The sequence below is a fragment of the Aotus nancymaae genome, unplaced genomic scaffold (assembly GCF_030222135.1).
Source record: "Aotus nancymaae isolate 86718 unplaced genomic scaffold, 86718_ANA_hifiasm-v0.15.2.pri h1tg000108l, whole genome shotgun sequence".
NCBI classification, from domain to species: domain Eukaryota; kingdom Metazoa; phylum Chordata; class Mammalia; order Primates; family Aotidae; genus Aotus; species Aotus nancymaae.
Window position 1 is genome coordinate 7,322,860 of NW_026988523.1, and position 25,844 is coordinate 7,348,703.

A 25,844-nucleotide genomic window follows, 5' to 3' on the forward strand; every position below is an offset into this window, starting at 1 on the left:
TCTGCCCAAAATGACCATCTACTGTGATTATACCATATGTCACTCATTATGACACTGTCTCGTTATTTAGATGTTTCATATGTGTATGTCTTGTCTTGAATTCTTCTATTAAACTGTTTATTTTTTCAAGTCAGCCTGAGGCTGTTCATCCCCTTGGATAGCAAGTGAAGTTCTGCGTGTTCAGCAAGCACTCCTGATTCCAGAATTGATGCACAGAGTAGCGAAAGGCCAAAGGATTATTAAGCTCATGCTTTTTTCCAGTTGTTCTATTTAAGAGACTACACTCCATCTAATGCAATGTTTGAAATAGTCTGGACTTTTCCCTCAAGATTTAATTTTTGCTTTGTTTTGAAGTTTTGTATTAGAAAGAAACCACACTAACCCTTACTTCATTTGATTAATATTTGTTCATTTTTCCTGCAGTAAATACAGATCTCTTCACATAGATTATGTATACTGACTCCTTTCTTTTAAATACAAAAGTCCCATGTTTCCCAAATTTAGTTTTTATTTAAATAATCATGTCCTGGATCACCTGAGGTCAGGAATTCGACACCACCCTGGCCAACTTGGTGAAACCCAATCTCTACTAAAATTACAAAAATTAGCTGGGCATAATCACAGAAACCTGTTATCCCAGCTACTTGAGAGGCTGAGGCAGGAGAATTGCTTGGACCCAGGAAGTAGAGGTTGCACTGAGCCAAGATAGTGCCACTGCACTCCAGCCTGGGATACAAGAGTGAAATTCCATCTCAAAATAAATAAATAAACAAATAAATAATCATGCCCTAATTAAAATTTCCTTCAAAATTACCAGCATTGGGTATGCCCTTACATTGTTTCCATCCTGCTTTTTCCATATTTAATAGGCCCTCACTGACTCCTAAATATTGAAAATTGAATTCAAATACATAGTTTATTTCTCAAAATCTTCCCTCCATACTCTGCTCAGATGGATGACTCCAACCTCGTCATGGATCTCTGCTCTACCTAAACTGGAAGTGGACTCAAGATTAGCCACACATACCTTAGGCTTGCCTCCTTTCTGCCTGGGAATGGCCTTCCTCCAGCCTTTTTAAACTCATGTTTTTCAAGTCAAGCTCACATCTAATCCCTGATCATCAGTTACCTTCCTCTGACTTTACATTATCATCCTAAATAGAGAAAATTCACAGGGAATTCTGTTGTATTATAGTTTACTTGCTATAGTACATACTTTTAAATACCTGCTTTACTTAAATGCTGTTTAAAGAATATGGTGGAAGCTCTTTGAAATTTTTCTTCATTTGTTACTCTTCTCTGGGGCAGTTCTGTATTTCTGCATGGGGTGGCGCTTTGCATCATAGGAGAGATTGGATGTTTTGTGGGTACAGTAGACTGAAGTAGTGGTATGAGGGAGTACCAGATAAGAAATCTAAATACATTCCTAGCTCTTCCTGAGCCAGTTCTTTTTGAAATGACTTCATTATTCAAGTTAATGCCTAATACATAAGAGATATTCAAATAGAATTGCAACAACATATTCAAATCTGTCTTAATCCTCAATTTGAAATTACTACTGTCATTCTCTGTTGATAATTGAGACGTGACCGAACATCTTTGCACCTTTGGTATTTTTTCTTCTTCTTTTTTTTTTTTTTTTTTAATTTGCTTGTTTTTAGACAGAGTCTCTATTACCAGGCTGGAGTGCAGTGCCGTGATCTCGGCTCACTGAAACCTCTGCCTCCTGGGTTCAAGCAATTTTCCTGCCTAAGCCTCCTAAGTCGCTGGGACTACAGGTGCACACCACCCCCACAGCTAATTTTTGTATTTTTAGTAAAGGTGGGGTTTCATCATGTTAGCCAGGATGGTCTCCATCTCTTGACCTCGTGATCTACCTGCCTCGGCCTCCCAAAGTGCTGGGATTATAGGCATGAGTTTTTCTTCTTTTATTTGGATAACTATAGATTTACCTACTTATTCTTTGTTTTTCCTTCTCTTTAGCACTCTGTTGTCAATTTATTATATTTATCTTATCTGAGATTTCTTTTCTTTCTTTTATATGACCAGTCTGCAGTTCCTCCTGTATTGCAGTGGGAGGTGGGAGAGGCTTACCTCAGCAGGTGTGGGGCTGGTAATGGGAACATCTTCTACCCAGACATGGTAATATTTTGTAAAGGTTGAGTTGAGTAGATGAACTGAAGAAGATAAATGAGACAAGCATGGGCCATCAAGCAAGGCTGTCCTGAGGGGCATATTGGGAATCAGAATACAAAGCCAAGAACAGACCAGTCTGCAAGAAAGCAAAATCATAATAAGGGTAAAGGAAGACAGCCTAGAAATGGGGGTGAGGGTAGTGTGTGCAGAGCAACGTGGGCGTTTACCTGGTACGAGGGTTTTACATGTTCTACAAGTCCTTGCATGGTTGAGGAAGCTCCATTTTGAAGAATTAGTATTGGAGCAGAAGCCACTAGTCAGTTTCTTCTTGATTATTAAATCATAAGCAACTCCTACTTAATTAAAAAATAATGAAAGATGGCATATTTTAAATAGGACCCATTGTATTCTCAGTAGCATTTAAATGAAAAGGTATATTTTGGGGGTGAGAATATACTGCAGTATTTCACAATATAATATTTCTGTATGAGTGATTTTATTTTATTTTTATTTATTTATCTTTGAGATAGAGTTTCACTCTTATTGCCCAGGCTGGAGTGCAATGCTGCAATCTTGGCTCACTGCAACCTCTGCCTCCTGGGTTCAAGCAATTCTCTTCCCTCAGCCTCCCAAGTAGCTGGAATTACAGGCATGCACCACCAATCCCCACTAATTTGTTATTTTTAGTAGAGACAGGGTTTCACTGTGTTAATCAGGCTGGTCTCAAACTCCTGACCTCAGGTGATCTACCCACTTTGGCTTCCCAAAGTGCTGGGATTACAGGCATAAGTCACCGTGCCCTGCCTGAGTGATTTTAAATTAGAGAATTGTCTTGTTCTGAGATTAGAGTTAGCTTATCATTCAGCTGCTATTTCAGTAACATAAATAATTCCAGTAAAGAAATGATAATTGTAGTTGTCTTGGCTTGGTATATTATACTATGTTTAGGCAATTTTAGGGTAAAGAGAAGAAATCAAAAGCTCTTGCTGAGCACACTTGCTGCTTAGACATTCTTGTTGGAAAATAATGTATTCTCATTTCAGAGCAAAGACAGCAAGCTGACTCTGGTATTTGGAGAGCTAAAGGAGTGATATTTCCTTTCTTTCTTTCTTGTTAATCCTGAGAATATTCCAAGTAAAGAAGTGATATTTCTTTTAAGAACAGGGCCATTTGAGCCCTGTAGGAGCTTTCGGGCATTATTCAGCTGCTCACTCTGTCATGTCTATAACCTGCGCTGCTGCTCCATCATTATGTGCAGACCATAAGCCTGCAGTGGTGACGGCTGCTTTCAGGCCTCTTTGCCTTAAATACAGCAGAATGCTTATATGATAGACTTTTAGTTCTTGAATTTTGGCTAGATGTTTCAACTTTTATTTAAATGTTGTGGCATCCCGTGATCAGAGCGTTATAACCTGGAGTATCACTGATAGGAAAGAAATAGTAAAACAAAAACAAAAACAAAGACAAAAAAACCATATGTAATACACAAATGTAAAAATAAATGGAAATTTGAACTCAGTTATTTGACTAATTTGTGTATCCTATCTGACCGACTCCATTTCAAACATCTTGCACATTTACTTATAGTTTTATCATCTCTAAATATAATAAGTTGTAGAGGAGACATGTGGAAGAGTCTTCCATTTACCGAAGTGATTTCTATGTCATTTTCTTGAGTTTGATTTCAGTCCTATGACTGGTAAATTCTAAGCATCTGCCCTTTTGAGCAAATAAACTTGTCAATCAGGTATTTCCTAAATATCTTATATTTTATATTTTTATCTTATAATTATATGTAATTATACATATGTATTATGTGTAGAGATTTATATATAATTATATATTTTATATTATGTATTTCATATTAATGTTATATTAATATTAGTTTAGGTTCTTGTGGACATTGTTTAAAAACCTCTGGGAAGTTTAATGATTGGATTTTATAATATTTAATAGTTATAGCCAAATGCGTTACTACTTCCATCAACACCTATACTCTGTTTCTATGTGAAATGGAAAATATTGTTTTATTTTATACTCCCCTGCTCATTCTATTGTACACAGTAAAATCCAAACAGAAGCTAGTAACTTCTGAACTATAATTCTGTCCATTCTGCAAAGCATATGAGTTTGTTCACTGATTCACTAGCAGAGAACTAGACCATCATCATGAGAACCCCCACATTCCCCAAATAAAATTTACATGTTTCTGAAGAAACATTAAATGGTAGTGAGCACACTGGTAAATAACACTGAGCTTTATTTCTTTTCTTTTCTTTTCTTTTCTTTTTTTGAGATGTTGTCTCGCTCTTGTTGCCTACCCTGGAGTGCAATGGCGCGATCTTGGCTCACTGCAACCTTTGCCTTTTGGGTTCAAGCGATTCTCCTGCCTCAGCCTCCTTAGTAGCTGGGATTACAGGCGTGCACTACCACGCCCAGCTAATTTTGTGTTTTTAGTAGAGACAGGGTTTCTCCATGTTGGTCAGGCTGTTCTTGAACTCCCGATCTCAGATGAACCACCTGCCTTGGCCTCCCAAAGTGCTGAGATTACAAGCGTCAGCCACCGTGCCTGGCTGAGCTTTATTTATTTTCTTACGGATCTTATGCTGTTTTGCTATGTGTCAGTATCCCTCCCTTCTTTTAGAAATACATAAACATTACTCTTGCTTTCATTTTGAACTTTCTTCTTACTAATTCAGACATTAAATAAAAGAGATATATATGCTCATTATCCCCGAGTTTAATATATATCTTTTTAAAAATTAAGCTCATATTTTAATTTTAGTTTCTTCATGTGAGCATTGTTTATTCATGTGTTCATTTACTCAATATTTATTTAAATGATCTGTGACCACAGTGACTAAAAACTGTTGGGTACTGGAGATGCAAAAATGAATATATTGTGGTTAATCTGACAGATTCATTGAGAAGTAGAGGAGACAGACATGCACACAAATAATTGCCATAGAAGAGTTGTTATTGTGAGGTCATAAATGGGAAGGATGCAAAGGCAAAGGACGGAGGTAATGACGGGGATGACTTGAGAGAGGAAGTGAAGCCGGACTTACAGCAGCTCACACCTGTAATCCCAGCACTTTGGGAGGCCAAGGTGGGTGGATCACCTGAGGTCAGGATTTCGAGACTAGCCTGGCCAACATGGTGAAACCCCATTTCTACTAAAAGTACAAAAATTAGCTGGGCGTAGTGGCACGCGCCTGTAATCCCAGCTACTTGGGAGTCTGAGGCAGGAGAATTGCTTGAACCCGGGAGACAGAGGTTGCAGTGAGCTGAGATCACGCCATTGCACTGTAGCCTGGGTGACAGAGTGAGAGAAAGAAAGAGAGAAACAAAAAGAGAAAGAAAGAGAAGGAGGGAAGGAAGGAAGGAGGGAAGGAGAGAGGAAGGAAGGAAGGAAGAAAGGAAGGAAGGAGAAAGAGGGAGAGGTAGAAGGAAGGAAGGAAGGAAGGAATGAAAGGGGTTAAGGGAAGGGGGAAATAAGGAAGGAAAAGAGAAAGTGATGTTTGACTTTTGAAAGATTAGCAAGAGAAGGCTGGGCGTGTTGGTTTACACCTGTAATCCCAGCACTTTGGGAGGCCAAGATGGGTGGATCACAAGGTCAGGAGTTCAAGATCAGCCTGGCCAACATGGTGAAACCCTGTCTCTACTAAAAACTATAAAAATTAGCCAGGCATGGTGGCAGGTGCCTGTAATCCCAGTTACTCGGGAGGGTAAGGCAGGAGAATGGCTTGAACCCAGGCAGCAGAGGTTGCAGTGAGCTGAGATCACGCCACTGAACTCCAGCCTGGGTGACGGAGTGAAATTCTGTCTCCAAAAAAAAAAAAAAAAAGGAAAGAAAGAAAAGAAAGATTAGCAAGAGAAAACAAAGAATGATGTTTTAGGCAACAAGAACAGTATATGTAGATAAGCGTATTTGAGAAATAATGAGAAATTTCATGAGGACATTGGGCATGAGGGGTCAAGGTGACAGATGTAATTGAAAAGGTAGGATAGATCTAGCTTGTCTAAAGGATGTCTTGGACTTAGGGTATATGCTTTGAATTGTGGACCAGAGGATATGGATACTTTCAAACAATTGCATGATCAAATATTTTGTTTTAGGAAGATAATTTGGAGGCAGAAAGCCTGAAATATGAAGAGACTGGTAATAAATATGGAAAAGAGGATACTATTAGAATAGTCCAGGGGAGAAATAATGAACTCTTCTTTAACCAAGGCTGCAGCGATAGGGGTGGAGCGGGGCAAACTGAGCAGCGTTTCCCAGGTACTGCAGGGGACTCGGGTACAATTGGATATCAGAGACAATGAATAGTGAGTCATTATTATTCTCCACTTTTCTTTTATCTTTCTCTTCCTCTTAAAAACTTCCCTGTCCTCTTCTGTCTTTAATTTTAAGGAAAAGATGTGTACTTTATAGAGAAGGAAGCTTACTAGACTTTATGTGTTCTCACTTATGGCTCATTTAGTGATAACCAGGGTGTCCCTAAGCAATTGAATAGTGATACCAGATCAGCTTCTGCATGGTGTAGCTTTAGTGTGTTGTTGTTTGAACTACATTAATAATTAGACTTACGGTGAAAGTAACCAGTTCAAGTGATCTTTTAATCAACTTCGTGCTTCAGCACCAGGAACTTAGAGAGAGCCACTGTGTTCATTTATCAGGAGGCATTCTGCTTCCTCTGTGGTATCCTATTCCCTGACTTGGTAAAGAATATTGTTTCTCTGGCAGTTTTGTATCAGTGAGTTATACAAAGGAGGTCATAGCAAACCACCTGTACTTTAGAAAGTTAACACTGAAGAGATATTTCTTCTTTGTGGTACTTCTCAGATTCAAGCTTGGCTCTATTTCCATAGCAACCACACCAGTCCAGACTCTCATTTTCTCACATTCAGATGACTACACGAGTTTTCTGGCTTGTCTGCCTTCAGTCTCTTCCTCTCTTAAGCTGTCCTGCCCTCTGCTACTAGATCAATCTTTCTAAAAGATGATCTTCATAGCATTCCTCACCTGCTTGTTGTCCAGTGCCCATCCTTTTGGCATTCCACTTTCATCATAATTTGGCCTCAGATATACCTACCGGCCTCAGATGTATCTATTGGACACATTGGATGAAGTCTTGCTCTGTCACCCAGGCTTGAGTGCAGTGAAGAGAAAACAAAGAATGATGTTTTGGGCAACTGCAACCTCCGCCTCCCCGGTTCCAGCGATCCTCCTGCCTCAGCCTCCTGTGTAGCTGGAACCACAGGCGTGCACCACCACAACTGGCTATTTTTTATTTTTATTTTTATTTTTAGTAGAGACGGGGTTTCATCATGTTGCTCAGGCTGGTCTTGAACTCCTGAGCGCAGGCCATCCTCCCTCTTCAGACTCCCAAAGTGCTGGGGTTTCAGGCGTGAGCCACAGCACCCAACCTGTTTTGTGCTTTTAATTTCCTTCTCCTTCCTAAAGTAGTTGACTGTTAAATAATATGTATTATCCAAAGTTCACAGGATACTCTAAATACCAATATTGTTATATCTTTATTTTTAAATATAGAAAACCTTTCTCCTCCTTACCAAAAACCACAGTGACTCAGCTACTTGCATTTCTAAAATGGTCTGTGCATTTTTCTGTGGCTAGTCTTTGTGATGGTTATAGATCAGTAATAGTCTTTTTGGAAGCATAATATTAGGTATTAATCATGGCATTCTTAAGGAATTGCTGCAGTTAACCAGGTAGACCAATTTAGTTGGACTGTGGTCTGTTTTTAGTATGTAAAAATATGGGTTCAGGGGATAAAAACAACTCAACATTCATGAAGAATATATTCTCAGATGCTCTTACATTTCCTGATTTTTCAGTACTGCTATGATTTTATTTTTTACAGAGTTTCTTATGAAATTGACATAAAATAACTGCCTTGTCATAAGAATGTATAATAACCGAGAAGGGCAAAGACTATAAGCTAAATTTACTCACCATCTGCTACATGGGAGTGACTCAGTTCATTGCTCAGCGTACTCACAAGTTACTGTGTTTTGTCTCTGTGGGGTCTCCTGGGGAGAACAGAAACAAAAAATGTTTAATCTGTAAATGTCAAGGGGTCACTTTAGTTGACTCTTGGTTGCTAAAGGAAACAGAGGTTCAAAGGCCCTATAAAATTATAATCTTTCAAAGTGAAAATGAATGAATGAATAGAAGAAGCTGAGACAAGGATCTTTTGTGTTTCTTTTTTTCTCATACCCTTGTCAATTAAGATTTTTTGAATCTCTTGCTCTTCTCCACTGTAAGTCTGCCCAGATATTTTCTAATTGGGTAGAGAGATAATACAGAATTGGCCAGGTATGGTGGCTCATGCCGGTAATCTCAGCACTTTGGAAGGCTGAGGTGGGGGGTTCACTGGAGGCCAGGAATTCGAGACCAGCCTGGCCAACATTGTGAAAACCCATCTCTACTAAAAATACAAAAAAATTATCTGGGCATGGTGGCTCGCACCTGTGGTCGCAGCTACGCAGGAGGCTGAGGCATGAGGATCACTAGAACCTGGGAGGCGGAGGTTGCAGTGAGCCGAGATTACGCCACTGCACTCCAGCCTGTGCAATAGAGTAAGATTTCGTCTCAAAAAAACAAAAGAGAGACATAATACACAACAAAGAAGTAAAAAAACAATTTCAAGTAATGATAAATATCATAAAAGAAATAATATAAACTTTTTACTGCCCTTCATTAGATAAGGGTAGTAAGAGAGAAGGCCTCTGGGTGGGTACGGTGGCTCACGCCTGTAATCCCAGCACTTTGGGAGGCTGAGGTGGGTGGATCACTTGAGCTCAGGAGTTGGAAACCAGCCTGGCCAACATGGTGAAACCTTGTCTCTACTAAAAATACAAAAATTAGCCAGGCGTACTGGCACGTGCCTGTAACCCCAACTACTTGGGAGACTGAGGCAGGAGAATTGCTTGAACCTGGGAGGCTGAGGTTGCAGTGAGCCAAGATCGCGCCATTGCACTCCAGCCTGGGCGAAGAAGTGAGACTCCCTCTCAAAAAAAACTAAAAAAATAAAAAGATGAATGTCCCTGACGTATTAATTTTGTAGAAATAAATTTGCTTCCTATAACGTGGGTTGACCCATATAACTTCACCCATTGAAAAGATTATTTTTCACAATGACAGTTGTTAAACTATACCTAACCTTCTATGTAACGTAAAGATGTAAGAGATTGCAAATTTAACTGGGGATTGGAGATGGACCATAGGAAGAAGGTAGAGACAATTCACAAGTTATTAGGATTATTTTTTAACAACAATGGCAATACACACCCATAAAAATTTAAAAATGCTGGTCTAGCTTGAGAGGATCAGGGAATAGTCTGGATTCTATACACGATAATTTTAATCTGATCAGTTCAAAATTTAAAAACAGGCTTCTGCTAACATATGTTTATACCTTCTGCTTAAGCTTGAAAATAAATATGAGCTTTATCCACACTGCCCAGGAAAGGGGAGGAACGAACTGAGATAGCATTCCATTTTCAAGCCTGTGCCACTAACATGGCTTCAAGAAAGCAGCTCTTACAGAGACACGGTGGCTGAGCTGCCAAGGATGTAGCTCCTTGAACTGTTCATTTGGAAAAGAGAGGGCTTATCAGTTAAAAATTGAGAAGCCAGATGTGCTTTATTATAACAAGTGTGTGTTGAGAAGTGACAGTTCTCAAGGCAGACTTGTAGATACCCCTTCTCAACTCAACCTAAGAATCTTAGATTCTTTCATACCAGATGGCGGGCTCAGGCTCCAGATCAATCCCATGTGGAATAAAGTGGTGAAGCATAATCTGCGTAATAAGTTATGTTCTTTATGGGCTACATTAATTGAAAGACCAAATTACGGTGCAGGAAATGCTAGGTTCCCTGCCATACATCTGTGCTCTGAAGATCCTGGCTTCCTGGTTCTGCCTCTGACAAGTTTTATGATCATGAGCAGTCACTTATCTGCTTCCTCAGTCTTTTCAATAGGAAAAACGTGTTAGACCTTGGTGTTTTCTAGGATCTAACAAGATTTCATTACTTTATTATTCTGTTATATCTAGAGTATCTGTTTCAGTGTGGGCAGGCCTATGAGAGGTACTGTCTAAAGTGTGTTCTTGAAGAGCAAGCATGATTGTGAATAGTCTAGAATGTTCCAGAAACCAGCTCATAGGAGACCCAGTTAGCAGCGGGGATGATTAACTTAGAGAAAAGAAAATTAAGACTGCCTTTGAATATTTTAATTAATGTCACATGGAAAAAAAGAAGTAGACTTAGTCTGTGTTGCTATAAAATATTTAACTGAGTTGACTCATAGTAAGTGCTCTACCCACAAAGGGGGAAAAACAAAGGGAATCGGAGGAAGTTTTTAGAGACGATAGATAAGTTTATGGCACTGATAGTGATAAGGTTTCATAAGTATATACTTATGTCAAAGTACATCAAATTGTACACATAATATATATTCAGCTTTCTGTATGTCAGCCATACTCAATAAAGCAATTAAAAATATTTATATATAACTAAGCCTGATTACCAGAAGTTTCTGATGTCTGGCTTACTATGTACAGCATAGTTATTTCCGAAATGGCCAGTAATAAAATAAGCAGCCTATTGAGCTACATATCAATAATGATATAGAAGTAGAAACAGGCCAGCATGGTGGCTCATGCCTGTAATCCCAGCACTTTGGGAGGCCAAGGCAGGTGAATCACCTGAGGTCAGGAGTTCGAGACTAGCATGGTGAAACCTCGTCTCTACTAAAAGTACAAAATTAGCTGGGTGTGGTGGTGGGTGCCTGTAATCCTAGCTACTTGGGAGGCTGAGGCTGGAAAATCCCTTGAACTCAGGAGGCAGAGGCTGCAGTGAGCCAACATTATGCCACTGCACTCCAGCCTGGGCAACAAGAGCAAAACTCTGTCTCAAAAAAAAAAAAATGAAGTAGAAACAAAATGACTAATTCTCTACAGACTGTAAGACATTCTTACATTAATAAAGCCATTACAGTATTTGCTTTCTAGTTCTCTACAGACCATAAGACATTCTTACATTAATAAAGGCATTTAAATATTTGCTTTTAGTAAGGGAAAGTTCTCTCTTCAGTTTAAAAGTAAAAAACCTCCTTTAACAGTTATGCTTTAAATTTTACAAGAGGTTAGAGCATTCCTAAAAAACTAGGTAAGTAGGCCAGGCGCGGTGCCTCATGCCTGTAATCCAAGCACTTTGGGAGCCTGAGGCGGGTGAATCATGAGGTCAAGAGATGGAGACCACCCTGGCCAACATGGTGAAACCCTGTCTCTACTAAAAATACAAAAATTAGCTGGGCGTGGTGGTGTGCGCCTGTAGTCCCAGCTACTCTGGAGGCTGAGGTGGGAGAATCACTTGAACCCAGGAGGCAGAGGTTGCAGTGAGCCAAGATTGGGACACTGTACTTCATCCTGATGACAGAGCGAGATTTTGTCTCAAAAAACAAAACAAAACAAAAAAACTAGATAAGTCTACAATATTTATAGTATAAGCACGTGACCTCAAGCACCCACCAAAATGTCAGGTAACTGTACGGTATCTTTTATATTGTACTCTAATTGCTTGATGTTTGAGTTCCAACTATAAAATAATGAGACTCATTTCCCTGTGATATAACTTGTAAGCTCAATCTCATTACCTTTCATTTTAGCTTTTCTTCAAGTAGATGGATTAATCCATAAAGTTAGAAAGCAGCATCTGATCTGTCTTTCTATATCTAGAAGCATGTAGTACAGTGTTGAGCAAAATCAAGACTTTTTTTTTTTTTTTGAGATATATTTTCACTCTGTCACCCAGGCTGGAGTGCAGTGGCATTTTCGTCTCACTGCAACCTCTGCCTCCCAGTTTTAAGCGATTCTCCTGCCTCAGCCTCTCAAGTAGCTGGGGTTACAGGCATGCGCCACCATGCTCAGCTAATTTTTGTATTTTTGGTAGAGACGGGTTTTCCCTATGTTGGCCAGGCTGGTCTCGAACCCCTGACCTCAATCAATCCGCCCACCTCGGCCTCCCAAAGTGCTGGGATTACAGGCAGGAGCCACTGTGCTTGGCCCAGAATCAAGACTTGAATGCAACAAAGAGTGCGATTTGTGCCAGATTTGCCAGTACCACAATGGCACTGCTACTCACTGTTATCTGTATTTTGACCTGTTTGCTGGGGCTTAGGAACTTGCAAAACTATTGAAGGTTCATCTTTTTTAAAATAGTCCATCAGGCAAAGAATAGCTAGAGAATTGGGTTTTGCTCTCCTGGTCAAGAAGGGCGTGGATCCTTTGTACTTACTGATGTGTCTGTGTCTTAGTGAACCAAACAGGCAAGTGATCTGACAGGAATGTCTTTTCAGTGTTTGACTAACTCTCTTTTTATTGTTAATACATCCACAGTTCTTTTTGTCTTTCTAAACCCTAACCCAGATAAACACAATGTATTTTTTACACATTTTCTCCTCTTCCACATGACTTCCTGGAAAGAATGAAAAAAAATACTAGTTATTGAGCACCTCTCATGTGCTAGGCACTAGGAGAGATTCCTTCGTATGCATTCATTTATTAAATTTTCAGAGCAGCTTTGCCAGCTTCTGTGTGTTGCCATACAGAAGCTCAGAGGACTAAGTAACTAACTCATGTCATACAGCTAAAAGATGATGTAATAAGCAATGCCCTGTTTTGTTCTTATAGATATATTTAATTCTCATTACTCTTGGATTTGTGTCTAGGCTGATCTCACTAGTACAAACCACTAGTGATGTTGCCATACAGATGCTCAGAGGGCTAAGTAACTTATTTATGTCATACAGCTAGTAAGTGTGACTAGAAGATGATATAATAAGCAATGCCCTGTTTTACTCTTAGAGATATATTTAATTCTCATTACCCTTGGGATTTGTGTCTAGGGCGATCCACTGGTATAAACCCACTTCTGTCTGCGTCTACTGTGGACAACAAAGACATGCCTACCTCATAGCACACAGTGTGTCACTCCTTTTATAGTATCTATCATACCCTGCTTTATCTTTGTATCTAGATACTCTCTGATTTTTAAGCTCCTGCAGGTTAGAAAGTGTTTACTTTTTCGTCTTTGTAACCACTGAAATAACTATTTAGCATGTTTTGTTACATTCCGTGTTCTTAATTATATAGGTCCATGAATTAAGTCAAATGTACTTTTCATTTTACAATGGAAATCTGTATGTGTCTGGCAACCGTGACACAGTGGAGTGGTTCAGGAAGACCATTCTCAAGTGCAAGGCTCTCATTGGGACTGCTGCACTGACCACCTGCTTCCAGCACTCCAGAGAATGATGCTTCTAGTCATTAGACCATGGCTTTGGGACCATCAGCTGGTTTTCTCCCTTACTCTCATTGGGTGTGAAAGGATTCAGAGTATGTCATCCCCCAATATATCCCTCTGGCATAAGGATTATTTTGAGGTAAAGGCGATTGAGAAGAAGCAGACACAGGGTGAGCTCTCTGCCATCCCCCATGTGCCTGAAAGCCAAACATAAATTCCTCTTGTGAAGGTGCCTCCCCACCCACTTTCCAGACCAGGAAAGGGATAGCAACATTATAACTGGAGATGAGATGGCACCAAGAAAGAGTCTATACAAACAAACCTTGGGAACTAGTCTTTATCTGTCATTAATTTCCCCATATATTTGCCTTCCTACAATTTGTCACCCTACAAGCTAAAAGTCCTTTTCCTTTGTCTTGTCACTTTTCTACAGAATTATTGTTTCTTCCTAACATGCTAATAAGCCCCAAGTCCTAAATTTCTGTCTTTTTGAAATAGGGTCTCGCTCTGTTGTGTAGGCTGGAGTGCAGTGACACAATAGTGGCTCACTGCAGCCTCAGCCTTTCAGGCACAAGTGATCCTCCCACTTCAGCCTCCTGGATAGCTGAGACTACAGGTGTGTGCCACCATGCCTAATTATTATTCTTATTGTAGAGACGAGGTTTTGCCATATTTTTCTGGCTGATCTGAACTCCTGGGCTCAAGCTATCTGCTTGCCTTGGCTTCCCAAAGTGCTAGGATTATAGGTGTGAGCTACAGCCCCAAGTTCGAATCACTCCTTTGAGTTAGTCATTGCTGAGTTTCTCCCATGTGTCTGCATACTGCATGTGTTAATAAAATTCTGTTTATGTTTCTCTTGCTAACCTCTGTTTTCTCGGACTTATTTGCAGGGCCCCAGTCAGAGAACCTAGCAGGATAGAGGGAATAAGTTTTTCTCCTCTATAGGGGATTCATCTAAAAGAAATGAGAGAAATCATGTATTATTAACTGGCTAAATCAGAGGAGTTTCTTTTCTATTTTTCCATTTTATGGACTACTTTATAACTCAAAAATTTTTTTCTGTACAGTGTTCTGTTGGGTGCATGCCTGTACTCCCAGGTACTCGGTAGGCTGAGGTAGGAGATCCCTTGAGCTCAGGAGTTCAAGATCAGTCTGGGCAACATAGCAAGACCCCATTTCAAAAGAAGAGTGTTCTAGTGATTGTTCTGTGATTTATTACTGAATCTCAACAACAATAAAAAAATTATTTGGAATTTGAGGAGGAAGAGGAGTAAAAGCTCACTGAAATGAGTGACTCTTTTAGGGCTTCAAAAATCCCTGGAATCTTTTTTCATTTCACCAGGTAGTGTTCTAGAAGAATCATTTTACTTGATATTGATGAACATCCTATTTTGAAAGAATAACCTGAAAATAGGACCAGGGCAGAAATGATGGAAATTTTGAATGCAAGGATTTTTGAGGGGAAGCATAAAGGAAGCACGAGGGATTTTTGATGGGGAAACTGAAATACATGAGCACTTGCAGTCCCTTGTACACAGCATTTTGTTAAATGTACCTAAATGTTTTCAGTGGAACTTGGTTTGCTCATTAAGATATCGTTTTAATTATTACATTTAATACATAGTATGTATAGTTTTAATTTCTTTTTGTGATCATCAGAGCCAAACCATACAGTTCCAAAATCATTTGATATATTTTTACTGGAATCTTTTTGGGCAAATTCTGTTTCTGGTTTACATAAGAAAAAATGTTTCTGCTAGTATTTTTTGAGACCAAGTTAGTTGAATGGAAACATCTTCCCTACCCTTTAAAAAGTCAACCAGAAAAGAATCCTATAAGCTAAGAAGTCACTGAATTCTTCATTCACATTTAAGAGCAATTCAGAACGTTTCCTTGTTCTTAAATGTGGAATGTCTATGGCAGTGCTGGACATAGCAGTAGCACAGTCCTATCAAACAAAATTTAATGCTGAATGCTAGTGTGTGCACAAGGTAAAAATGGAGCTGAGGGGTGTGTGTGTGGAGGGTGTATATGTGTGTCTGATGTGTGTGTATGTATAGTGTGTATGGTGTTGGGTGTGTGTGTGTGGTGTGTGAGATGTGTGTGTAGGGTGTGTGTGTGTTGTCTGTGGGTGTGTGTGGTGTGTGGGTGTCTGTGGAGTGTGTGTGTGTAGTGGGGGTGTCGGTGTGTAGGGGGGTATGGGGAATGTATGTGTGGGGTGTGGGGAGGTGTGAGGGGTTCTTTGTGTGTGGGTACGTGGTGTATTTATGGGGGTGTGGTGTGGGTGTGTGTGTGGATGTGTGTGTGTGGTGTGTAGTGGGGGTGTGGGTGTGTAGGGGGTATGGGGAATGTGTGTGTGGGGTGTGGGGAGGTGTGAGGGGCTGTGTGTGTGGGTTCGTGGTATGTTTGTGGGGGTGTGGTGTGAGCGTATGTGTGTGGATGTGTGGATGTGGTGTGTGTTTAGGGATAGACTAGGAAAGGCCCAAAACCTCTTCCCTCGTATGGTCTCTGTCTTCCAGCTGAAACTATCCCCATTCTAGGCAGCACCTCAAACATTTACTCCAGAACTTCAGGGACCTGAAATTTATTTGTATGTATGTAATATTCTATGCTCACTATCATTTTGCATTAAAATCTTTACTTTGTATAGTTTTTTATTTTTGTTTATAGAGATGGGGTTCCACTATGTTGCCCAGGCTGGAGTTTAGTGGCTCTTCACAGGCAGGAATGTGGCACACTACAGCCTGGAACTCCTGAGCTCAAAGGATCCTCCCACCTCAGCCACCTGAGTAGCTGGGATTACAAGCACATGCTACTGTGCCTAGCTCTACTTTATATGTTTATTAAAAAATCATTTTTGGAAGAAATAAAAGGCTTGACAACAACATATAAATATTTCATTTAAAATAACTTGTTAAATAATATTTTAAATGTTAAATTTTTTAAAAGGTTTGTTTTTCTGAGATTTTGGAAAACGAAACAAATACTATATTGTTAAAGGAGGCAGAATTTCCCTTCCTATTTCTTTAGGCTCATTTTCTTTTTTTCTTTTTTTAAGTTCATTTTCTAATTAATCTATTTCTTTAGGCCTACAAACATACACCAATAAATATGTTTCTATTTGGTTATTTGTAGATATGTAACTCTTGTCAGAGTAGAAAACTAAGAGTCACAAAATACATGCTCTGGCTCTCTTAGCCCTGTTTCTGTTTGTACCATACTATAATTTGTATGGAGAAACTGGCCTGGTACTTAAGAGACCAGCTACAGAACTGCGGAATCAAGGGGCTGAATATGGAGTAATTGTTAGGACAGAGTTAAGAGACTGTCCCTACAGTGATCTTGTCATTTTGCCTTCATTTGGCTACAACTGATTATTCATATCAAATAATATAACACATTGGCATTAAGATTGTAAAATTTTGAACTATGGGTAATTTTTATATTATTACTGGGGAAGGATTAATTTGACCAGAGATTATCAGAACAATTTTTCAACTATTAGCTGAGTGTTTATCAAGGTCTGTGGCATACAAAAGTTATTTTTGCTTTGAGAATCTCAACTTTAATAGTTCTTTAAATGTATACTCTTAATATTATGTTGTAGGTTTTATGACTTATCATATTGCATGTTTACAAAAATCTTTCTTTTAATTGTGGCCAGCCTTCCCAGCATCCTGAAATACTTCCTGTATTTGCATTGCAAAAAGTCATTATTATTGCATAAACACTTCAACTTGAGGGTGTGTCATTTCTTGGATGCTTGGTCTTTGACCCTTCTGTTCATACTCTATCATTTTACCCTAATACCTCTCTTCTGTAGCAGTTTCAGTCATCCAGTAAGGATGGGAACATCCCATTTTAAATACAAGTATAAGATGTGTTCTTGTTGTTAGAAAGCAAGAGTGAATAAAGGTCAGCCTTTCAGATAACTGGCTGTCTGATTTTTTTCCTGTGAGCATCACATGTTAGGAAAACCTAGTTCATCTGTCTGTGGCTTTAGTATTCAACAGCATAAGCTGTCAGACTAACACTGATTGAAGGTAGACTGGGAGGGGGAAGCGCATCTGTCCAATGGCTCGCCATTGGCTTCTTATTACAGCATTCTCCCCTGAGACACACTCTGCATGCTCATTCACCTACCTCCTCCTCTTCCCTCCCCTTCCTTTCCTACCCCTTCATTACTGATTCATAGCGAGAGGCAGCAGCAGCAGCAGCAACAGCGCTGCTTGTCACGAATCGAGGATTGCAATGAGCTCATCCTTTTCTCCTTGCAGCTTCACAACTGCCCTGGCTTCCTGGCTACTGCTGCTGCTGTCTTCTCACACACAGACACGCACGCACACCCTTTCTCGCACACACATACACACACTCACACATTCTCACATGCTAGACCCTTCTAAGCAGCTTGTCCGTTTCTACACATGTATCTGAACTCTCCTGCATCACTCTTGGCCATTTTCTCGCATTCGATTGCTTCTGCCGTTTTTTCTTTAGATCAGTACTTGATTTCATTTTCATTTTCCAGCCTACTTTGGGGTTCTCGCAGTGGATAATTTAGCCAAAATGTTTTTCTTGTGGAGACATTAGCTGACAATTCCCACCACAGACTGGCTTGTACGTCCTCCCAGGGAGACCTAAACCTGGCTCCCCTCCCACCGCAGTTCTTAAAATTGTGGATAAGAGATCCATCTTTCTCATTCTGGATACCTACTTAGTGCTCATGGAAGAAGGGGTGCCCTGCCCAGCCCCAGCTGCTAAGCTCACACCTCCTGTCAAAAAGTCCCAGGACATGCACGACGAGAGGAGCAAGCTGGTGAATGAGTATGCGTGTCGAGTGCTGGAACTTCTGGGGATGGGGCATCGTCTGTTTGTGCCTCGGCTTCTGGCGGTGAGACTGTTTTTCATTGAACTTCATTTGTAGGGAATCTGCTGTCCTCTGTGAAAATTCCTTGTGTCTCTGAAAGAGGCTTGTGGTCTCTGGTTTTCTTCTCCTTCTCCCCATTCTGCCGAGAAGGAAGTGCTGAGTGGCCACTGCTGTGCAGCTCATTCGGAGCCTAGTCCACGCCACTCCTTAATTGGTTAGCGGAGATCATGGCTCTTTTCTCAGAGCCCAGGGTCACATTAGTGGCATTATCTCTGTGGCAGCAAAAAAATGGTTTTCTGACTGGCTAGGCTCAGCAATGAAGCAGAATACCCAAGTGTTGGATGGAGGCATTCTGTTATTTATATATCCAAAGGGTTAAATTTTACAACAGACATAGCAACTTATCTAGACTGCGTGTGGTTTGCTCTCTAACCTCCCCATTTGATTGCCAATTTGATTGTTGTTTTGTTTTGTTTTTTGATAGAGAATTTCACCACGCAAAAATACTTTGGTAGGAAATCATAGGTTTCTCTCCTACAATGATTGAACTGTGTATCTGTGAAACAGCTTAAAGCTGCTGGCTTCTGTGCTGTAAATCTGGGAAGTCTGACTTGCTTGTTATTTGATTTCCTGAATAAGAAAGAAATCACCCTTCCTCATTTCCTACCAAGGGTTAAAATTAAATACCCACAATCGCTGTTGCAGGCTTGAGAACTATACCTAGCAACTATTCTGTAAGGTAATTGGTTTACAGTAGTCCTATACCATTATGTGGTAATGGAATAAGAATAATTTAGCCTTGACTATTTTATAGAATGGAGTTTAATACCATTTTAGACTATTACCTCATTATGGTTCTCTCTATTCAAGTCTTTTCAGTACAGTATTTATGTGACTGAATTTAACTCTTTTCTCTCACTGTGCTCCCTTCACTATAGTTCATCTCTATTTATACCTATCTTTACAATTACTAGGTCAGTCTTCATGTATGTATTTGCATGCAAATATAATCTCTTCTGTGCAATCATAACAGACGTGTTAGGTAGCCATGTACATAAGAAATTTCCCATCCTAAGGAAAGTCTGTTCGCCATTGCAAAACAAAGTTTGATGCAGTGACTAACATACAATTATAGGGGGATTATTTTTGAGAAATATAGTTCCTTTGTCATTTAAAGAAGAAATAAAAAGAGCTGAAAACATGTTTTTTAATGTCCAGGTGAGGTCATTGTTTCCCTGAACACCATCTTTTTCTTAATAAAGGAGGAAACTAAGGATTTATGATTCTATTAGAAAGGAATTTTTTTGTCTTTTTTAAGTGAAATAAGAAGCATTTTATTTCAGGAGTTTTGATAAACACTAAACTATATTTCACAAAATTATTTACATCTCTGAAGAATCAGGCTTGGTCCAATATATTTCTGCATCCTGAAGACTACTCAACTTTGTGACTCAAAGGCTTCCACTGGTAACTTTCCAGTAATTTGGTGCCACCTCTCTTTGGCATTTACATTTTCAGTGTTTTGAAGGAAAACATTAAGGAAGACGTAATTAAGAATATTTTGCATATTCAACTCCACATTAGGGATGAATTTAAACTGCCTCTAGTCTGAAAAAATTAATTAGCAATCAAATCCACAGGGAGTTGCGTTCTCATATCTGTGGGTTGCAATTGTACCAAGTCTGGTTGCCAGGTGAGGCATCTCTCAGGTGGTCTTGAGACCTTACTTAGGCTCTAACAATTACAGCCTAAGTAATAATGCCACTTGTATTATGTGTGAAAAGCATGTGCTGATTTATCTGTGGGGCCATTTGGAAATCTCTGGCTTTGTTTTACACAGTTGAACTTGAAAAATTATTAGTAATACCAGGGTACTCTACATTTTGGGAAATTACAAGTTCTTTAATTAACAATATGGCTGTGAGTTGGGATCTGCTATTCAATGAGTTACTTCTCAAAGTTTAGCATGTGTACTGGGGGAAGTCGTTCAGCCCTGCGTTATTGAACTGGCTAATGATGTGGGATCAATGACTGATCTGCACAGGGCAGTCCTAAGAGGAATCCTGCCACATGCAGTATTGCAGTCTTTTCACTTCTAGTCAAGAGGAAGTACCAAAGTTTAAAATGTTTATCTTTTTAGTCATGTTTTAAACACAAATGCTTGTGGGTTAAACACATACAAGTACTTTATTTTACTTTTAAGATCCCCGTAATATTTTTATTATAAAACAAGTCATTTTTTAAACAATTAAATAAATGAAGATTTACCAAGACAGTGTTGCGGATTTGGACTCAGAGCCAAATTCATGGAACAAATTTGCCTTATTATTTCTTGATCCCTGATTCACAGAGGGATCATCAAACTACTAGAACTCTAGGCTTCTATAACCTTCAGTTGGAAGAAGGTTACTGATTGAATAAAGGATGCACATTTGGAATTTTTGCTTATTGTCCTTCACAGGTACACTCAGTAAAGAACAATTCCCCTTTAATAAATCAGGTACAAACACATCATTTTAGACATTACCACAAGGCCTAAATTCTATGGGTAGATTCACCAAACATGTTTTTCTTTTGTGAAATTAAAATACTGAAACAGGAGATGCAGATATTCTAGATATCAGCTAAGTGGTATTTCCCTTTCCTAAGCCTGTGCTTCCAAATGATTCTCAGACCTCCAGAAATTTTTAGCTGAATAAAAATTCTGTTAGATACTGTAACTAAAGGAAAAACAAGCCATTTAGGGTAAAAATGTGAAGATAAGAAAGAAAATCACATTTAGAATTTTTTTTTCAAATAGTTCCCTAAAAGAATCAAACCTAGAATCTGCTGCTTATTAGAGGCTCTTAAAGAAATATTTATCATCCAAGAATAGTGAGAAGTTTGGAATAGAAGCATCTGGAGCTAATACTCAAACAGTGGAATTATTTCCACCCACCCTGCCTCTTTCAAAAAAAAATAAAAAAATCAGGGCAGGCGTGAGCCACCACTGATTGGGATTCCAGCACATTGGGAGCCTGAGGCAGGTGGATCACCTGAGGTCAGGAGTTTGAGACCAGACTGGCCAACATGGTAAAAACCCATCTCTACTAAAAATTAGCCATGTGTGGTATCAGGTGCCTGTAGCCCCAGCTACTCTGGGAGGCTGAGGCAGGAGAAACACTTGAACCCAGGAGGCAGAAATTGCAATAAGCCAAGACGTACCACTGCACTCCAGCCTGGGTGACAGAACGAGATTCTGTCTCAAAAAAGAAAACAACAACAACAAAAAAAACACCTTAAAATGTGATACTCTTGCACTGAATTTTTCAGTGGGAAAAACACATTCAAAATGGTATCAGCAGTGTGGCCAGAGTCCATACTCTGTAAATGTGTGATATTTGGAGAAGGAGTAGAAACTGACTTTGCTCATGTTCAAAATCTCCCCTTTCCCATCCCCCCCCCAATATATATATATACACATTTTTTTTTGAGACAGGGTCTCAGACACCCAGACTGGAGTGCAGTGGTGTGACTTTGGCTCATTATAACCTCTGCCTCCCAGGTTCAAGCAATCCTCCCACCTCAGCCTCCTGAGTAGCTGGGACTACAGGTGCCCACCACCATGCCTGGCTGATTTTTGTATTTTTTGTACAGATGAGGTTTCACCATGTTGCCGAGGCTGGTCTCAAACTCCTGAGCTAAAGTGATCTCTCCAGCTTGGCCTTCCAAAGTGCTGGGATTATAGGTGTGAGCTACCGTGCCCAGACTCCTCTGGAGTTTTAATTTTTGCTGCTATATGACATAAGAAGTTATCAGATCATTATACATTAAAATTAATGTTAGCTAGAGTTTGAATACAGCTACTCATTTTCCACAGTGAATCGAAGGAGAGTTGATTATACATAGGCAAATGATTTAGCTGTCCCTTTTAGTAGCCATTTTAAGGTTTCATTTTGATCACATTTCTTATGCTGATAAATTGCATCCTAATCTTGTTTGTTTTTAAATTTTTAGACTTTCTTAAAACATTGATTTTAAGGAAAGATGAAAGAACAGAGGAGAATATGTCTTCCCCTTTTTTACTTCTGTTGTTAACAGCTGCAAGGATTGCTCATTAAAGAGAGATTACAGTTTATAACAGAATTAAAAAACCCAAATGCGTAAGTTTCTATGTATACTTCTGATACCACCAACAAATCTAAAATCAATTTTTACATCAAAATAAGTCCTAAATCTACTCCATAATTTCCATTGTGTACATCTTGACTTTTGAATGCCGAATATGCTTGAAGTGGAGCCTTAATAAATTCATGGAACAAATTTGTGTCAGTATCTATTATGTGCCAGGCAATTTGCTTAATTCATATTACTGGGATAAGTGCAAAGGATACTTACATTAATATCCTACTTACCTTTCCCTCTGGATATTTCTTCCTACCTACTTGAAAGGAAAAAGAAGTAGGACTTGTTTAAATGACTTTACTTTTATCTTTTTGTATAATTCTATTCAAATGAAGAAAGAAGTAATGTCACTTTTGAAATGCAATTGGTAAACATGGTTCATATTATTGTTTAAAAGGATTTGTCAGAAAGCTCAGTGAGCAAAAGATGGTTGTTTAGGAGAGCCAATGACTTCAAAAACTTATCCTTTATTAGTTCTTATTTTATTTATTTATTTTTTCAGAGAGAGACAAAGTCTCACTCCGTTGCCCAGGCTGGAGTGCAGTGGTGTGATCTCGGCTTACTGCAGCCTCCGCCTTCTGGGTTCATGCAGTTCTCCTGCCTCAGCCTCCTAAGTAGCTGGGACTACAAACATGTACCACCACACCCAGCTAATTCTTGTATTCTAGTAGAAACAGGGTTTCACCATGTTGGTCAGGCTAGTCTTGAATTCCTGACCTCAAGTCATCTACCTGCCTTGCCTTCTCAACGTGCTGGGATTGTAAGTGTGAACCACCACGCCTGGCCTAGTAGTTCTTGTTTAAAAGCTGGTAGAGTTATTTTCTTTATTTTCCAAGGGAAGAAAACGTACCTTTGCTTACTCAAATTGTCTAAATCCTATCCATATTATCTTCTAGCTAACATTACTTAACTAATGTTGGGAAAGGAGTTGCATTTTCATTATTTTCCTCTTCCCTCACTATTGTTCTGAAAGCAATATAGAAAAGCTCTAAGAATTTCCCAGTTGAGGCCAGGTGAGGTGGCTCACGCCTGTAATCCCAGCACTCTGGGAGGCCGAGGCGGGCGGATCACCTGAGGTCGGGAGTTCAAGACCAGCCTAACCAACGTGGTGAAACCCTGTCTTTAAAATAAAAAATAAATAAATAAAAGAAAAAAAGAATTTCCCAGTTGAAGAACACAGCCTTTCCAGTTTAAATTAGTTTTTCTAGCCCGATGGGATTTTATACAGTGAGCACAGATGTATAATTATAAACCAGAAGCCAGTATAACCTATTTTGGATACTTGGTTTGGTTTTCAAAGTGTTAGTCTGCCTTTTAGGAGTACATTTTTAAAGCACAGGTCTTATTATCACAAGATCATGTGTTAAACCTCTTCATTGTCAGGGTAAGGGTTTAGAATTCATACAATTATAAACTTAATTATAAACACTAATTATCTACATAGCCAGCTCATTAATAATTAGTGAGAATGCAGGCATGGTAGCTCACTCCTGTAATCTTAGCTACTAGGGAGCCTGAGGCAGAAGAATGGCTTGAGGCCAGGAGTTAAAAACCAGTCCGGGCAACATAGCAAGACCCCGTCTCTAAAACAAATTTGCCAGGTGTGGTGGTGCATGCCTGTAGTCCAAGCTACTAGGAAGGCTAAGGCAAGAGGATTGCTTAAGCCCAGGGGTTTGAGGCTCTAGTGAGCTATGATTGTGCTACCGCACTGCGGCCTGGGTGACAGAGCAAGACCCTGTCTCTAAAAAAGTAACAACAATAGGCCGGGTGCAGTGGCTCATGCCTGTAATCCAAGCACTTTGGAGGCCAAGGCGGGTGGATCACCTGAGGTTGGGAGTTCAAGACCAGCCTGACCAACATGGTGAAACCCCGTCTTTAAATAAAGAAATAAATAAATAAATAAAAAGAGCTCCTCCTGCCTTGTCCTCTCAAAGTGCTGGGATTACAGGCTTGAGTCATGGCATCCAGACTAATTTTTTTATAAACTAAAAAGAAAGTAAAAAATTATTGAAAAAAAAAGTAACAACAATAACAACAATAACTACTAGTAGTAGTACTAGGATGGTGAGAACTGATCCTGGAGCCCTGGTTGGAGCCATGTTTTATTTTCATAAACAGCACTGTTACTTATATTTTAGACTAATAACATTACATTAATGCTTGGCATTCGTAAAGCTTATTTATTTATTTATTTTGAGACAGGGTCTCACTCTGTCGCCCAGGCTGGAGTGCAGTGATGCAGTATCAACTTGCTGTAACCTCTGCCTCCTGGGTTCAAGCAATCCTCCTGCCTCAGCCTCCAGAGTAGCTGGGATTATAGGCACCCACCACTACGTCCAGCTAATTTTTGCAATTTTAGTAGATACAGGGTTTCACCATGTTGACCAGGCTGGTCTGGAACTCCTGACCTCAGAATGATCCACCTGCCTTAGCCTCCCAAAGTGCTGGGATTACAGGTGTCAGCCACCATGCCCAGCCTGTGAAGCATATATATTTACGTACAGGATGATTCAAATTTTGTTAAATATGTGTAAAATATGTATGTAATGATAGGGGAAAGGACTATAAGTAATATAATAAATATTAATTATGTTTATCTCAGTAGTCAGACCTTATATGAGACTTTTTAAAAAAATTTCTTTTGGGCCATGACTATATAATCAAGAAAAAATTTATGACCCCACTATGTAGACATACACATATACATGTACAAATTTATGAATTACGATCAAAAAAGTATTTTTTTTTTTTTGAGATGGAGTCTTGCTCTGTGGCCTAGACTAGAATGCGGTGGCATGATCTGGCTTATTGCAACCTCTGCCTCCCTAATTCAAGCAATTCTCCTGCTTCAGCCTCCTGAGTAGCTGGAACTACAGGTGTGTACCACTACACCTGGCTAATTTTTTGTATTTTTAGTAGACACAGGTTTCACCATGTTGGCCAGGCTGGTCTCGAACTCCTAGCCTCAAGTGATCTACCCACCTTGGCCTCCCAAAGAGCTGGGATTACAGGCGTGAACCCACCTTGCCCAGCCCAAAAAAGTATTCTTAAAAAAACAAACAACAAAAAAAAACTTTTGATAAGTTCTTAGTGAAACATCCAAATCTTTGCAGAACAAGAAGTGTCTCTACCTTGATTGTAGAGGGAAAAACCTCTTAGATACAGTTGTCAGAAAAAGGAGAGTTATCTCTGCAAACTTATAATCTGCTTATGGCATTACAAAGGCATTTGAGGTGATACTTAATGATTATGGAAGTCTCTTGAAGATAGAAAATTGGAGGAAAAAGCCATCAGAATCAAAGTAGGACTAACTACAGGTTGTCTTTTAGAATACTGGCAAGCACG

The 25,844-nt window shown here is 39.5% G+C and overlaps 1 protein-coding gene across 7 annotated transcripts in view; it reads left to right on the forward strand.

Annotated features, from left to right (window-relative positions):
- Window positions 1-25,844, forward strand: part of RABGAP1L (RAB GTPase activating protein 1 like) — a 726,923-nt gene that overhangs the window by 531,239 nt on the left and 169,840 nt on the right. Inside the window, exon 1 of one of the 7 annotated variants that reach the window (XM_064370674.1) lies at window positions 17,681-18,359. The exons of the other annotated variants lie outside the window; for them this stretch is intronic. Coding sequence (XP_064226744.1) covers window positions 18,192-18,359 — 168 coding nt within the window. The 5' untranslated portion in view covers window positions 17,681-18,191. Of the gene's footprint in view, window positions 1-17,680; window positions 18,360-25,844 lie in introns of those variants that run through there. 7 annotated transcript variants of the gene reach the window in all.